At 26.0% G+C, this 16,782-nt stretch overlaps 3 protein-coding genes across 3 annotated transcripts in view; all 3 read left to right on the top strand.

The window, feature by feature from the left end:
* Nucleotides 1-3,510: 3,510 nt before the first annotated feature.
* On the top strand, nucleotides 3,511-9,719 carry LOC112594945 (DNA replication licensing factor Mcm2). Its single transcript, XM_025339975.1, has 13 exons — nucleotides 3,511-3,757; nucleotides 3,840-4,018; nucleotides 4,081-4,247; nucleotides 4,309-4,403; nucleotides 4,466-4,860; nucleotides 4,920-5,112; nucleotides 5,174-5,609; nucleotides 5,993-6,243; nucleotides 6,312-6,476; nucleotides 7,364-7,672; nucleotides 8,759-8,941; nucleotides 9,020-9,175; nucleotides 9,259-9,719. The coding sequence occupies exons 1-13, from the start codon at nucleotides 3,749-3,751 to the stop codon at nucleotides 9,379-9,381; spliced, it is 2,661 nt and encodes an 886-aa protein (XP_025195760.1). The 5' UTR covers nucleotides 3,511-3,748; the 3' UTR covers nucleotides 9,382-9,719.
* A 2,342-nt stretch (nucleotides 9,720-12,061) lies between these two features.
* LOC112600441 (uncharacterized RNA methyltransferase OB0768-like) lies at nucleotides 12,062-15,625 on the top strand. The gene is made up of 8 exons (XM_025347665.1): nucleotides 12,062-12,252; nucleotides 12,981-13,106; nucleotides 13,433-13,607; nucleotides 13,990-14,100; nucleotides 14,614-14,767; nucleotides 14,959-15,090; nucleotides 15,151-15,455; nucleotides 15,515-15,625. The coding sequence occupies exons 1-8, from the start codon at nucleotides 12,062-12,064 to the stop codon at nucleotides 15,623-15,625; spliced, it is 1,305 nt and encodes a 434-aa protein (XP_025203450.1).
* Nucleotides 15,626-16,634: 1,009 nt separating this feature from the next.
* Nucleotides 16,635-16,782, top strand: part of LOC112597412 — a 6,282-nt gene continuing 6,134 nt past the window's right edge. Inside the window, exon 1 of the mRNA XM_025343461.1 lies at nucleotides 16,635-16,689. The gene's annotated coding sequence lies outside the window, so the exon portion shown is untranslated. The remainder of the gene's footprint in view (nucleotides 16,690-16,782) is intronic.

Here is a 16,782-nt window from a genome sequence, read left to right as displayed (position 1 = left end):
TATCATCTATTTATACTACATGGAAGTAATGCTGTACGTATTTTGAAATTTTTTCAATAGATACCTATATCGATTATCGGTTGGTATCTACACTTATTTTATTACTGATATGATACCTATATCAGATCACTTTTTATACTATTTATGTATTATTAATAAATTGTTATTTTTTTTTTTTTAGAGTCGTTTTTATTGTTATATTAAGTCATTGTTAAACATTTTTTTAGCTTATTTTTTAATAACTTTTAGGTTATCAAATTCTATGTTCTAAGTAATTGATAATTATTTAAGCGTCTACATTAATTTTGCGATTTTTATTTAGAGTGTAGGTATCTACAAACTTCAAATGAAGGTCATTTCAAAATACCTATCTAGTATGTATGTAATAATAATATTAATTAAAAAATAAATAATGAACAAATTAATATCTAATAAACAAAATAACTGAATAATTTTTAAGTCTTTATTAGAAATATATAGAGTAAAATGGAGAAGATTACTATTTTCAAGGTCTAGATTTTTGAGTCATCAAAAAAAACTCTCAACGTAGTTCGTGCTGCGCTGATCCAGGCACATCTAATCATCCTAAATATATAGTTACGTATACCAAACACGATTTATGTTAAAAATAATAAATAATTCCGATACATTTTAATCATACCTAATACTACCTGCCTATATAAATATATAATACTATACGTCTATACATATATATTTAGTTACTATACGTGTTTGTAAAATGCATTCGATTATAAAAAAAAAAAAAAATAATAGATAATATAATTTAAGTATACATTTATAACTAAAAAAAAAAAATCATAACTGCAGAAGATTCATGTATGTTTGGACCCCAAAATATATTTAAAAATCTAGTAATTTAGTATAAGAAAGTATTTTGGAAATAATTGGAATAAAAATTTGTATTGATTCAAAATGTAAAATGCAAAAGTAAAATTGAAGATAAAAGCAATTTTACTTCACCTAAAAATGCAGATGATAGGAAAATGGTTAAAAAAAATATACACGATACACATATCATTGTAAAATCAATTGTTCCGTTAAAAAATCTGAAACACAGATTTTAACTTAAAATATTTGGCATTCTTGTCATATGCGGTCTACTGCACACTTGTCGTTTACCACGCTTCTATGGTTATTGCCAACGATTCAATCGCGATGACGATCGAGCTTTATTTTAACAATGTAACTTCTATATAAATAATATCATACTATACTAAAACCTGGGTCAAGCAATAATCGTGACTGTAGTTGCTACCGTAATCAATTATAGTTTAGTTCGTGTTGTAACACATTTGCATGTTTTTTAAAAGACGTTAAATTGTTTTTAGGTGCCTTATGTAAACCATAAAAATAATAGCATTTTTTTTAAATATTGACATATACTAATGTATATTGTAGTACATAATATGTCTTGAAAATTATTATTTTTTTAAATTTAAGATTAGATTGTGATATAAATTATTGAATTATTATGATTGTGTATCATTGAATAAACTATAATTCTACATTTTTATATTTATTCATGTTTTAATTAAGTATAAAAAGTATGTGGTAAATCACTAATATGATGAATAGAGAAATGCGTGATAGACATAGCCCACATAAACATGTAGAAACATGTAATACATTGAGTATAACAAGAATATAAAATATTTAATTAATTGGAAGATGTGTTTGGAAAAGCGTACTCTGAAATGAAGTTTGGAAAAAAGCAAGTATTTAAATATGTTATATTATTATAGTATTAAAGTGTTTAAACTTTAAATAGATACTCAATCAACAATTTAGTAAGTAGTAAAAACATTATACAAATATTTTATTACTTGTAAAACATTAAAAATAAATATCATGTTATTTTATCAACTTTGAAAATGTAATCATGTTTTTAAAATACTTATTTTATTTTGAATGCACCTACAATATGAAAATAAAGTATTTTTTATTATTAAATAACGAGTTAATATTACTATTGTATTTGAAATATTTTTGAAGTATATAAATAAATTAATATCGTAAGAACGTAAATAAGGTATAAATAATAATATGGTTTATAAATTTAATAATATACCATATACTTAATTATAAAAATCAGTATTTTTTACTTCATTATAAAACAACATTTTAAGCATATTTTTAGCATTATTAATTTAGTTCTATTTTTACTTGTTTATTGTTTTAATATATGTTGTAAATTGTAATTATTCTGACAATCGTTGGTCAGCTGACAGTTGACGTCGCGCTGTCAAACGAATTAAGTCAATGATGTTTGACAAAGTAATGCCGCAATGGGTTTGTTTTAATTAATATTAAAGTAAGGTGTATAAGTATAATTGTATAAGTGTATTCAGTATATTATTTCTTAATTTTTATTATACTTCAAAAAATTAACAATACTTTTTATTTTTATGTCACCTAAAAATCGAAGACAAGTTTAAATGTATGTACGTATACTATGTATTGTTTTAATGGCTAATGAAAGCAAACTATCGTTGCCTCTAACTTAATAAACTTTACAAACACTCTTCACGTCATATATATATATATATATATATATATCAACGTAAATAACTTTTAACTGGCGCACTTTTGAAATCTAATTTTGGTAATTTATTTTTTATAGTTCATAATTTTTTTACTTTATCCAACAAATATTTGCATAATTATGAATTTTTTATGTTAAACCAAAATTGCGATTTTAGTGATAAACAGGTTAATTTGGTTTGAAAGTGAGTAGTACCTATTATGATAGCATATAATATTCTGCATTGGAATATCCGTTATGGACACAAATATTTTAAACTTCCATAATATTGATATGAATATTTAATATTTACACTAAACATTATTTTACACTTGGCAGTTTCCGAATTCCGAACTTCATACGGGTTCGAGGCTATTTTTGGACAGTGTAATAGTGTACATAATAAAATAATAATTGTACCTAATAATATTACTATTACCTATTATTTATTTTATATTGTGATATTAATTATGATTTATGACTTATGATAAACTAGAAACTTGCGCATACCCATAATGCATGCATATTCATTTGGCGTATACTCATAATAGATGCATTTTCTTTAAATAATACGCATAAATCCAAAAATAGGGATCGGGGTATACGTCGTATTCCCTAGTATATCCTCCAATACACCACTGCTTAAAATATATTTACTGTTATAGAAAATAATGACTATAGTTTATTTTGATGAGAATAATAAGTCTCAATATCTGTGAATACATTTTTTTCCGTTCATGTCGTTCATGATAAACATTAAACACTAAAGTCTGAAACGATCAATGAATTATTATAATAATTGTTATTTATTTAATGCATAATACGATTTGTTCATTTTACGTTTTACCGGGTAAAAGTACGCTACTAACTGAACATAGTGTCAATAGTTTGTGGATTACGTATCTAACATTTGATCGAACAGTTCCCGCCATTTCAATCGTTATTTGTTTGCCTTGGACCGATTTGTGGTACCCATTATACACGAGTCGCGCAACAGGCTGCCGTCTACCGATTACGCGGGTACGACGTCGCATTACTATTTGATATTTGTAATTCGCCGTCTATTAAATAAGATTTAGGTACATCACAAATTTTGTGGATACTTACTAATTAGTAATTACAAATTTTGCTTTTCATCCTGAAGTATTTAGTCCGTATCTAATTTGTCGTTTTGTGACGAGCATTCGGTGATACTGTTGGAATAAAATGTCGGACGTGAGTAGAGTTTGTTTATTGGTTAAATACCATGTTATTATTATATTCTACTAATCATTATTCATTATGTTCCGATTAATAGAGAGATCTTAGCAGTCCCGAACCTTTTGACGATGGGGATTTCGGGGGAGGCGATGACACATCGCCGGTACGTAATTTGGAGGATGAAGTGTTGAATGAAGCTGACGTTTTGAGTTTGAGTCAGTTTGATGATCCTGAGGAAGAAGATGGAGAAGAATTATTTGGCGATAATTTAGAACGGTAAGGTTATTGTATTTTTAGATTTGTGCTTAAATTCTCAAATCGATTAATTTATTGTTCAGGGATTATCGTCCGATACCGGCTCTCGATCGTTATGATGGTGGTGAATTGGACGAAGATGAATATGATGCAATGAGTCCAGGTGCAAGAGCTGCGGCTGAAAGGGAGTTATTAAGACGTGACCGAGAAGAAGGAACTGGTCGAAGAGATGCTGATGACATACTTTATGGTTCGTATTTCCATAACACTACAATGTTTTTCACATAATTTAATGTTATGTTCTATTTAAGATGAACATGATGATGATGAAGCATCTAGAAAAAAAAGGCGAATGGCTGAAAGAGCTGCTAGTGGTTTTATTGTTGATGATGAAGAAGACGAAGAAGTATACATTTTTTATGATTTTTTTTTTTTTTGCTTATTTAATTTTTAATTTTTTTTGCCTAGATGATTGAATCTATTGAAAATTTACAAGACACTAAAGGGCATACAGTTGCTGAGTGGGTAGCCATGTTAGGTCCAAAGACTGAAATTGCTAACCGTTTCAAAAATTTTTTGCGAAATGATGTTACTTCTAATGGTGCTTATCTATACAAGGATAAAATCAGAAGAATGTGTGAGAGTAATTTATGTAGCTTGGAAGTTGAATTTACTAACTTGGCAAATAAACAACATACGCTGGCACTTTTTTTGCCAGAAGCCCCTTCAGAAATGATAAATATATTCAATGAAGTAGCCAAAGACTTAGTTTTATCTATGTATCCTCAATATGGAAGAGTTACCTCTGAAATATTTGTAAGGATTACAGATTTACCACTCATTGAGGAAATTCGTACTTTCAAGTAATTAAATAAAAAGAAAACCATTTTTGGACAATTGCTAATTTAATTGAACTTTTTAGAAAAATTCATTTGAATCAGTTGGTCAGAACTCGTGGTGTTGTAACGTCAACTACAGGTGTCTTTCCTCAACTAAGTATTATTAAATATGATTGTTCTAAATGTGGTTATGTTCTCGGGCCATTTATACAGTCTCAAAGTCAAGAAATTAAGCCTGGTTCATGTCCTGAATGTCAAAGTACTGGGCCATTTATGGTAAATTGATAAAAAATATAGTCTTAATAATTTTTTTATGTTAATATTAATTTTTGTATAGGTTAACATGGAACAAACTTTATATCGTAATTATCAAAAAATCACCATACAAGAGTCTCCAGGCAGTATACCACCAGGCCGTATACCACGTAGTAAAGATTGTATTCTTTTAGCCGATCTGTGTGATCAATGCAAACCTGGCGATGAAATAGATGTGACTGGAATATATTCAAACAGTTATGATGGATCTTTAAATACAGGAAATGGATTTCCAGTATTCGCTACTGTTATTATGGCAAATCATTTAATTATAAAAGACAATAAACATATAGTTGAGTCTCTTACTGATGAAGATGTTTCACAAATATTAAAATTATCTAAAGAACATAAAATTGGTGAGCGTATTGCTGCGTCTATTGCTCCATCAATATATGGACACGATTATATCAAAAAAAGTTTGGCATTGGCATTATTTGGTGGAGAACCAAAAAATCCAGGTTTGTTTAATTTATATTAAAACATCTACCTATATTAACTTATTACATTTAAGTATTTGAAAGTTTCTTAAATGATTAATTATTTTATGTCATTAAAATCTATACAATAAGGTCAAATGTTTAATCTAAAAACACAAATAATTTTATGTTTTATATTTTTTTTTTCAAATTCTATTAATTTTAATATTTAAATATCTTTTGAAGTATTAAATTTATATTCTTTGTTTTACATTTAATAGTTAGGGTGAAATATTAGATTTGTATCTGAAAAATGTCTAGTTTGTGTTTTAGGTTATGTAAATAACAATTTAATTTTAACACTTCTTGATAATTTATGTTACATAAGTCATTTATTGTAATGATAGATTCAATCTTTTGAATAGGTGATAAACATAAACTTCGTGGAGATATAAATATACTGTTGTGTGGTGATCCTGGAACAGCAAAATCCCAATTTTTAAAATATATTGAGAAAATAGCTCCACGTGCTGTTTTTACTACTGGACAAGGTGCTTCTGCTGTTGGTCTTACAGCCTATGTTAAACGTGATCATCAGTCTAAAGAATGGACTTTAGAAGCAGGTGCTTTAGTTTTGGCTGATCAAGGTGTCTGTATTATTGATGAATTTGATAAAGTAAGTGAAATAAATAAATAAAAACACCACAGTTAGCTTTAAATAATACAATCATTATTTATTTTTAGATGAATGATCAAGATAGAACTTCAATTCATGAGGCTATGGAACAGCAGAGTATTTCTATTTCTAAAGCTGGTATTGTGACTTCTTTACAAGCTAGGTGTTCTGTTATGGCGGCAGCTAATCCAATTGGTGGACGTTATGATCCAGCAATGACTTTTTCTGAAAATGTACGTGTGAATTTTTTTTTCTGTTTGGAGCATTAGTGTGTTTGAAGGTCTAGTTACTGATTGTTGGTTGCAGATATCTAAAGGAAGGGAGGGGCATTGGTAGAGCATATAACCTACCAAAAACTTTAAGGTTTGTGTTTGACATACTGGGGGAAAAAATATTGCATATAAATAATGGTAAAAAAACATCATTGAAGTCAAAAAATATGTAATCATTGTATTAACATTAAACACTATTTTTTTTTATATCTTTTAGAACATGTAATACATTATTAGTATTGATCAGAAAATGTTGTGTCTTTAACACTAAAAAAATAGTTTAATTAGTATAATATGTCAAAGTTTATAAATTATGTAAAAAAAGTTATGATTACTTCTACAATACTACATTTCAACTAACAAATTTGTTTATCCTTTTAAAAATCTATGAATTCATTTTTGCAGTTTGTTATTAAATGATACAATAATTCAATGAAATTGCTTCAAAATCTTAAATTTTAAAATAAGATATTTTGTTTCTCTATCTTATAATTTACTCCAATTATCATTATCCTAACCGTGTATAACAATGTAAGATTAATTGGCAATAGCAATTAGTCAAAATCAAACACTTAACCAATATCATCAAAATACACACCAGGGTCCTTATAATTATAACTGTAACAACCCCTAGGGATTTTACTAAGCCCAGTTCGAGGGGTAGGGAATAAAAGTCATTTTTCCTGGACAATTAAGGGATATATTACCTGTGGCCAAGTTTGAGTTGTCAGTGGTGTACTTTAGAATTGTTGTATTAGTCCATTTGGCCACTCATCCCTATATTTGAATTACACTCTATAAATCAAAATTAATAAGTTATTTGTTTAATCTTTAAATCCATTTTTTAGGTTAATTTATCAGAACCTATTATGTCAAGATTTGACATTTTGTGTGTTGTACGAGATGAAGTCGATCAGGTTAAAGACAATCGGCTTGCAACATTTGTAGTACAGTCTCATATGCGTAACCATCCTTTGAGCAAAGATAAAGCATGTGAATTAAGAAATCCATTTTCTACTACTGATATGGAACCAATACCTCAAGATTTATTGAAAAAATATATTGTCTATTCTAAGCAAAACATTCATCCCAAACTTCATCGTATGGACCAAGACAAAGTAGCTAAAATGTATAGTCAACTGAGACAAGAGTCTATGGTGAGTAGAAATTATTATTAAACAGATAATTTTTTTTTTTATCTATGTTGTCTCTTAATGAATTTTTGAACAAGGAACTTCTGAATTGTTAAACTTTGCATTGAGAATAATGATTATCCTTTAAAATAATTAATTTGGTTTTAAGACCTAAAATAGTTGTAATATTTAAGTAGTCTACTATTTTTTACAATATTATCAATTCTTAAAAATTATTAAATGCTAATATGTTTAATATTAAATAACATCATTTTTAAACTATTCTAACACTTATATAACCAAAACTAATAATTTTATAGTTCAAATTTTGTTTTATTTTGAAAATAAATTTTTCTAAAAATACATTTGCTTAATAATGTTTAAAAATTAATAAAATTTAATAGAATTAGAGAATAACAAATAGATAATTAATAGAATTTGAATAAATTAATTATTAAGTAAAATAATTGTAGTGAGGTTGATAAATTACGAAAATGATTTAGGAATTGAATGTTTAGAAACAATGCAATACTGTTTATAATAAGTCATATTTTAAACTAGTGGTCTTCAACCTTTTTGGACTCGCGACCCACTGTTTTAGGCCTTTATTTTTCGTGACCCACGTAAGCCTGATAAAAAAAACATTATACTTGATATCCATTATGATTATAATATAATATTATTTTTTTACCTTATCTAATTTTTATTTAAAAAAAAGACTTGTCATAACCCAATTTTAAGGCTTACACGACCCACCGGTTGAAGACCACTGTTTCAAACTATAGTTACTTTAGTCTTATAAATTTTATGCCTATGTTTTGATTAAATTTCTTAACTTAGATATAAAATACTTATTTAACTATAGCCTCTTTAATTTGCTTATTTTTACTATTAATAATTTATTTTAAATACTACCTAAATGTACTAATTATTACGTATATATTGTTTAAGTATTTTGCTGCTTTTCTTAGGAGACATTTCATGTGTATGAGTATATAAATAAATATAATATTTAAACATTTTTTAAAATTATTTTGGACGCTGTAATATTTATTACATTAAATGTGTATTCTATTTATTTTAATTTGTATTAATTTATATTTAATATAGATGACTGGAAGTTTACCTATCACTGTCCGACATATTGAAAGTATGATTCGTATGGCAGAAGCGAATGCTAAAATGCATTTAAGAGACTATGTTCAAGAAGATGATGTTAACATGGCTATACGGATAATGTTAGAATCATTTATCGAAACACAAAAATACAGCGTTATGAAAACAATGAGAAAAGTAATTGAATTTAATCATATATTTACTTATATGATAAAAAACTAAACTAATTATTCTACTCTGTATCAACATTTTTAGACATTCCAAAAATATTTATCATTCAAAAAAGATACCACTGAGCTTTTGTACTTTATATTACATCAAATGGCGACTGATCAGTTAGCTTATATTAGAGGTATACATGGTGTCACAGTTAACACAATTGAAATACACGAAAAAGATTTTAAAGACAAAGTAAGTTATCTAATATTTTTTATAGCAATCTCTCCTTTGTGATAAGTTCAAAATTTTAATTTAAATCCAATTCATTTTTTTAGGTAAAACAAATAGATATACACGACTTAAGACCATTCTTTGAGAGTAAATTGTTCAAAAATAACAATTTTGTGTATGATGAAAAGAGACATACGATTACACAAACTTTACTTCTCAGTGAATAGATAGATATGGTTAATGTCTACCCAGTATTGGTGGTGAATGTATTGTTAAACTAATTTAGTTTTACAACTTTGGATGTGAATTATTATTTATATTGTAATATTTTCCATATTATGTATGTATCTAATATTTGTCTACCAATTAGTTTTACATTTATTTTATGTACAATTTTTTTTTTTTTTATTTATTACAAATTGTCAAAGACCAATAGTTTAAATATTCAAAGTAATGTTATCAGTACTCAACTGTTATTACTCAAGTCCTGATCTACTAAAAATTTGTTAGGTAGGTATTTTAACAAATTTCTAAATAATGTGTATATATTATGTTGTATTACAAATGATTTTTTCATAGTTCTGTACATTAAAAAAAAAAAAAACTATTTTTATAATGTTTTTATGTATAGTGATTTTTACTTTATTGTTTAAAATTAGTGCATTATACTCTTAAAATGTATTTTTAATTAATAATTCAAAATTGAAATATGTTTTTAATTATAATTTAAATAAATCAATAATTCATTAATATGATATAAATTACCTCTTGTAATATAGACACATTGGATTATGCGGTTTTGTGATACAAAATCAGAATTTAAACAAATTACTTTAATTTTGAGATTGGAATTTTAATTTTTAGGTAAGAAAAAATTGCCATTATTATTTTGTACAGTTACTGCAGATCATATTACAATACATAATTATATGTGTGGAAGTGGAAGTAATTCAAAGTTTTTTTTCCATTGATGTCTATATCCACACCACATACACATTTTTATCTTTTAACTGATGCTAATTGACACTAATTGGCATTATGACTTAGATTTGTGCTGATCATTTTTTTGATTGGGAAAAGTATAAGACAATTTATTTAGCCTATATGTTGGTAGAAACTATTATCAATTTTTCATACAAATCTTATTCTTCCTTGTTTATTTCTTGAAATTTCGATGGTTTTTGCTGAGTTATTGCAATTTCTAAACATGCACTTCTGCGAGACACTGAGTGTTTATAAATTGTATAGTTTACTAGTTATATTAATTATTTTCATCACACCTGAACCAGGCCACTGGACATTGTCCAGGTTGTCTAGTAAACCACTCAGTTCTCGTATTTATACTAATTTTTTATACCAACGGATTATTTTCCTAGTAAAAGGAAAATAGAAACTTAGTTATTCCGATCAATTCCACTCATAAAACAACGGCTATGATTTTTGTAGGTTCAGTGGCCTCCATAATGCTTTGATGAGAGAATCATTAAAAATTTTGCACTCGGAGCCAAATTTTAAAGTTAAGTCGCTGCATTTATTATGCATAGTGAAACCTCTAAATACTGGACATTCTCGATCGCCAAAATGCAGTCTAATATTTGAAGGCGTTCGCTAATTGGAGGGGGTTAAGAATGTAAGATGGTAAATAAAAAAAATGATAACATTATAATTTTATTTGTATGTAAGAATATTGAATATACGTATATTAGATATGTTTTATTATTTAAAACAAAATCGAAAATTAAAAACGGGACGTACTCAGGTCATTGTTGTGTATCTACTCTTTAGAAAAACATTTGAATTAATAACTGTATTATTCAAATCCCTGCAGATTAAAGAAATATTTCTTCTTTTAAGAAAGTAAAGTATAAATATTAACAAAGATAAAAATAATTAGTCAACAAAAGTGGTTAAAGATATTCATAAATATTTGTGAAAAATTGAAAACTATAAATATATTGAGAAATGTTTTTTGTATATCAGTATAAATTGCTTCATTAAAAAAAAATCACTAACTACCCTAATAGTTATTGAAGTATAAAGCTTGAAAAAATTACAAATATCAAAATATGTTATGTTGAAATTCAACCTACCTACTTCGTTTATAATTATATAAATGTATTAAACATTATAATAAAGTACTTTCTTTAAATTAATTATACATTAATTAAGCGTGTAAATATTTAAAGAAATATTTACTTCTTTATTTTAAAATATTAAATTAAAATGGCTATTTTAAATCAATTATAAAATAAAGACTATGGAATATTTGGTTTTTTTACTAATAGTATTTTAAACTAGGTACGCATACTATATAAGCTCAAAAGTCTACATCATATTATATTGGCTGTATAATATTTTTGCTGTATATTAGGTACCTATATTAGACATTAAGATAACTAATTTAATAGTAGCCAGTAGGATATTTATAATAACAGTACATTATATACGTAAAAGGATTTTATTACGTATATCCTTATAGGATTGTCGTAAATAACAGATGATGCTTAGCAGTAGAATATAAGGTTCCTCGTAAGTCATACTTACAGTAATATTGGAGTGTATAGTACATTTAACTGATTTAACATAGTAATATTCACATTTTTATAAAAAATCATGGTACCCATACATAAAAAACGCGCACTATAATATTCTGGCCTAACAGTCAAAATTATAATTACTGGCTGAATAGGCGGTTGTCGGGTTCTTATTATTATTATAACATTGTGGGTGCTTGACGACAGACACCTATATAATGTGTGCGTTTCATATTTGTGTGTCATTTATGTTATTTTCTTGCACCGGGCAACAACCTAGCTGCTTGTATTGAGATTGCGAACGAGACTGTGGAAAACCGAAAAAAGAATATTTATTTATTTTCGTTAAACGTCGAAGCAAATCCGTACCAATATGAATCGGAATAATTATTCAAAAGGCTCTCCAAATTGGAGACCGAAGCAATCCATCAACAACACTTATAACCTCACGGAAAAGCCAAGTTATACGTCGCGCGCCGGAAAAATGGTTGAAGTGTTGTTTGGGCGCCAGTACCACAGAGAAAGTTTAACTCTGTTGTGTACGTACTTCGTGGCAAATAAAAGGTACATACTCTTAACAGGAATTAAAAAAATAATATTCAATACCTTACGTAACATGTAGGACGTAGGTAGGTACGTGTTATTAGATCAGTGGCGTAAATATAGGTACATTTTGAATTGCTGGGAGCGGGGAATTATTTCAAACTCAGATACAAGTTCTAGAAATTATATAAATGTTTGAACATTTTTGTTTTCTTGTTTTGTGCAAATATTAAATTTTTAATAATTATTAACAGCCAAATAGAAATTACTTTAATTGAGATTTATTTAAAACTAGCCAAATTATCCGGTCTCGTCCGGGAAGTATTTGACTATTTCGTAAAAAAAAAAAATTGAGGTTAAAAAACTACTATTTTCTTTAATTTATGTAATACCTTGTTGAAAAAAATGAAATAAAATATAATGACACAGACAAAATAATATTACACTACTTTGTTGAAATCTTTATCGTAAATATGAATAAAAACAGACAAAATGAATGAATATGTTTACTTATTGATTTAGTATGACAACGGCAGTATTTTTTTCATTTTTTTGTGTGTATAAGTCTTATAAGTCTATTTTATTTAATAACTATTTTTCTGCACAACTTTTTTAGTTTTTCCTTTCATAAGAAGATTTCATAATGTTTGGACTTTGGAGATGAGCACCTAATTTACCCTATTTCCCTATAAATACGTAACAGATTTACATCCATTTTGAAGTTTTAAATTTAAAATATGTTTTTATAGGAATTATAGATGTCCAAATAATAGGTTCAAATCATTTGTTGAAAATGAAACATTTAATAGTAACTTCCATCCAAATAAACCTAAATTATGTACTACAGCTATTGAAAATGAACCAACTAATAAAACGTAAGTGATATTTATTTATTTTTTTTAACTATTGATTTAAATTCAAGTTAATCAAACTATTTTATTAAGCTAATTAAATTATTATCATATGAAATAACTAAATATATTTTTTTTTTCAAAATTATTACTATTCAATATAATTTATGTAGGTTATTGTCATATTAGTATGACTGTAGACTAAGATTATTGTTATATACTATATATATAGTTTATTATATATATTGTACTATTATGGAATAAATGCAAAAATAAAATGGAAAATTCTTAAACACCATTCTTAAATAAATCAATTCATATTAGTGTTTTTTTTTTTTTTTTTGTTATAGACAATTATACGATAAAAATTCAGAACAAATTACTGCAGTTCTTGAGAATCTAGGTTTTGTGTGTAATGATGATAAATTTTATGAAGTTTATCCGTCCAAGATACGGTCTCATAATGTTAATAAACAGTTTAATACCGGATATGATTCAAAAACTTATACGTCGCCAAAACCAAATGTAAATATATTTTTAATTTTTTATTAAAACGATCATAATTTCAAATTTTAACATAAGTTTCATGTTAATTATGAATAAAATATTAGACCCCGAGTTTATTATTTTTTTTATTTACCCCGAGTGATGGGTATTAGTACTTTATTAAAGACATTTTTATTTGAATAGAAAATTAATAATTTTGGACAAATTTTATATTTTGATATTTAAGTTATTTATTTATGCAGTTTTTTATGTTAATACTACATTTCTAAGTGTATATTTTATCTGATTTAATGTTTTAAGTAATAAATCATATTAAAATAATATCTCAGTAAAATTAATTTTTAAATTTAAATTATTTTTTAACTAACAAAATTTTTTAATATAATTTGTTATATTTTAGAATTCAATAGGTAGTTCTGATGGATACAATCAAAAAGGAAGATATCAAAAGCCAATACCCTCTCAAATATTCTTGGATAAGAATCGCTACAATGAAAGAATTGAAAATTATGTATGAAACATATTTTAAATTTAATAATAGTTATAAAAATTCAACTAATTGTTAATTATTTTATGGATAAATTTAAGAATAATCAGAAAGGGAAATATCAAAAGCCAATAACCTCTCCAGCATTTCCGGATAAGAACCACTGTAATGGAAAAATTGAAAATTATGTATGAAACATATTTTAAATTTAATAATAGCTTTAAAAATCTAATTTAAAAATGCAATTGATTGATTATTATTTTGTGTATAAATTTAAGAATAATTTTACTTTGTATACATGATACTTGAGGTTTAATGCATATTATGCAATAATTTTCATGATATTTAGAATTTTGAATAACAAGATTTGCATATGTACAAGATTAAGCTTTGTTGTTTATATATTGAACACAATTCTTTATAAACTTGGAACATATAACATTATACCATATTATTAAAAATAATCATAGAAAAAAAACTATGTGCGCTTGTATAAATATAATTAAATAAATTAAGTATTTTATATTTTTATAATAGAATTATCAAAATTATCAAAACTATCAAAACTTAATAAATCAAAAATACACTAACTCAAATTGTACTAAAAAACCTGAACAGATTCCTATTAAATATTGGTTAATGAGACATATGTTATTTACAAATTTTGATCACGGTATTCATTTGGACGCTGGTAATTAAATTACATTATTCTTAACATGTTAATTACACATATATTTTCATATAATTTTTTTCTAAATAATATATATGTATTGAAATAATACAGAGATAAGTAGATAAAGTTAGGGTACGTGCATTTATATTTTGACAACTCGTAGGGATTGTGTTAAAATTTATTTTTTGAAACCATATTTTATTTTACAGAAAGCTTTTACTCAGTGTGTCCAGAAGTATTAAGTCGTCATATAGCAAAACGTTGTAAAAATAAAATAGTGTTAGATCCTTTTTGCGGAGCAGGCGGAAATATAATCCAACTAGCAATGACATGCAAAAAAGGTATTATTAGTACAATGTAAAATAATAAGTATAAATTTTAATAAAATGATTTATATTTAGTTATAGCAGTTGATATTGATCCTATAAAAATACAATTAGCGCGTCATAATGCTGAGATATATGGTGTTGCTGATAAAATTGAATTTATAGTTGGTGACTTGTTTTTGATTTACCCAAAGTTGAAAGCCGATGTTGTATTCATGTCACCACCATGGGGAGGTCCAGAATATTCTATTAATAAAAGCTATACTATTGAATCTATGTGCCCTGGTGATTTTGGAGGAGGTTTTAATATTTTCGAAATTGTTAAGACTATAGCGCCTAATATAGCATTTCATATGCCGAAAACTACTAATATATTTGAAGTAAAATACATGATCTACGGTGTTAAGTATAAACTAAACTTTATATTATAATTTTTCAGTGTATGCGGTTGGGAAGCGGTTTTGGAAAAGTTGAAATTCAGCAGAATATTATTAATGGAAAGCTGAATTCACTAACAGCATTCTATGGAAACTTCCACTGGAGTAACTGACAGTTGTCAGTGATTATTTAAAATATTATTTACACTTATTAATTTATTATTAGTTATTTTCTTCATTATTGTAATGCATATTTTACTGTAATAAATTATTAATTTATAAAATTATACAATTATTTAATATTTTATACTAAAAAAAACTATAGCAGATTAAATGATGTCAAAATTAAACATAATATAAATCAATTTGATATATAATTTTTGACTTTAAGTATAAAAATATAATACTTAAATTGCCTTAAATATTCCAATAGAAAATGAATATATAAATAAAACACTTAATAGGCCATAAATTAATATTTCTACTTCAATTATTTTGTTTATTTAATATGTAGAAAATTATAAATAGAAAATAAAAAGTAGAGCATTGGGAGAAGCTTAATTTAAAAATTAATTAACTATTTATGAATATTTTTTCAACTTGCTGATATAAAACAAAATTATGCACATAAAATAATATAATTGCTCTAATATGAAATTAAATATTATAGTTTATTATATTATTGACTGATTATTACATAGAACACAGTCAACTTTGTAAGGCGTATTTGTTTTTGATTAAAAGTAATTAATCAGCAACATGATTAGATTAAAAAAAATAATACAATAAAAAAATATCTAAAAATGACGTATATTATGTATAAAATACTATACTTACAGCTTTGTTTTTAATCTTGAAATCTTGTAAGGATTGAAAGTTTACTTTTACTTATGGAACCTACTATTCACACTATATAAAAAAAAAAAAAAAAATGAATGATTTATTTTCGCACTTTATCGTCATTTCTTTATTAATAATAGGTTATAGACAAGCAAACTAAATTAGTTTTGTGTTCATGGTTTTTGTTTTCCATTTTGTTCGGTTGTTTTTCGAAATGTAACAATGCATTTCTTTGTGAAATCGTTAGTAAAAATCAATAAATCACAACGACAGCATTTTTAACAACAAGCAACGGCGTTATTTATTTTTTTGTACCTGTTCGACAGAGTGATAACGACCGCCGAAGCCGCGTCAAATTGGCTCCCCGCTGTAGGAATCATCATAACACAGCAGAAAGGTAAGAGTTTTAATTCACGCTGACTATACCTCGGTTAATTCGTTATTTTACTTTAGTATTAAGATATTTCACTTGAAGTGTAAGCCACAGCAT

The sequence above is a fragment of the Melanaphis sacchari genome, unplaced genomic scaffold (genome assembly GCF_002803265.2).
Source record: "Melanaphis sacchari strain LSU unplaced genomic scaffold, SCAv2.0 Contig0_pilon_pilon, whole genome shotgun sequence".
NCBI classification, from domain to species: domain Eukaryota; kingdom Metazoa; phylum Arthropoda; class Insecta; order Hemiptera; family Aphididae; genus Melanaphis; species Melanaphis sacchari.
The sequence above is the reverse complement of the archived record's forward strand: the minus strand, read 5'-3'. Positions and strand labels throughout refer to the sequence as shown.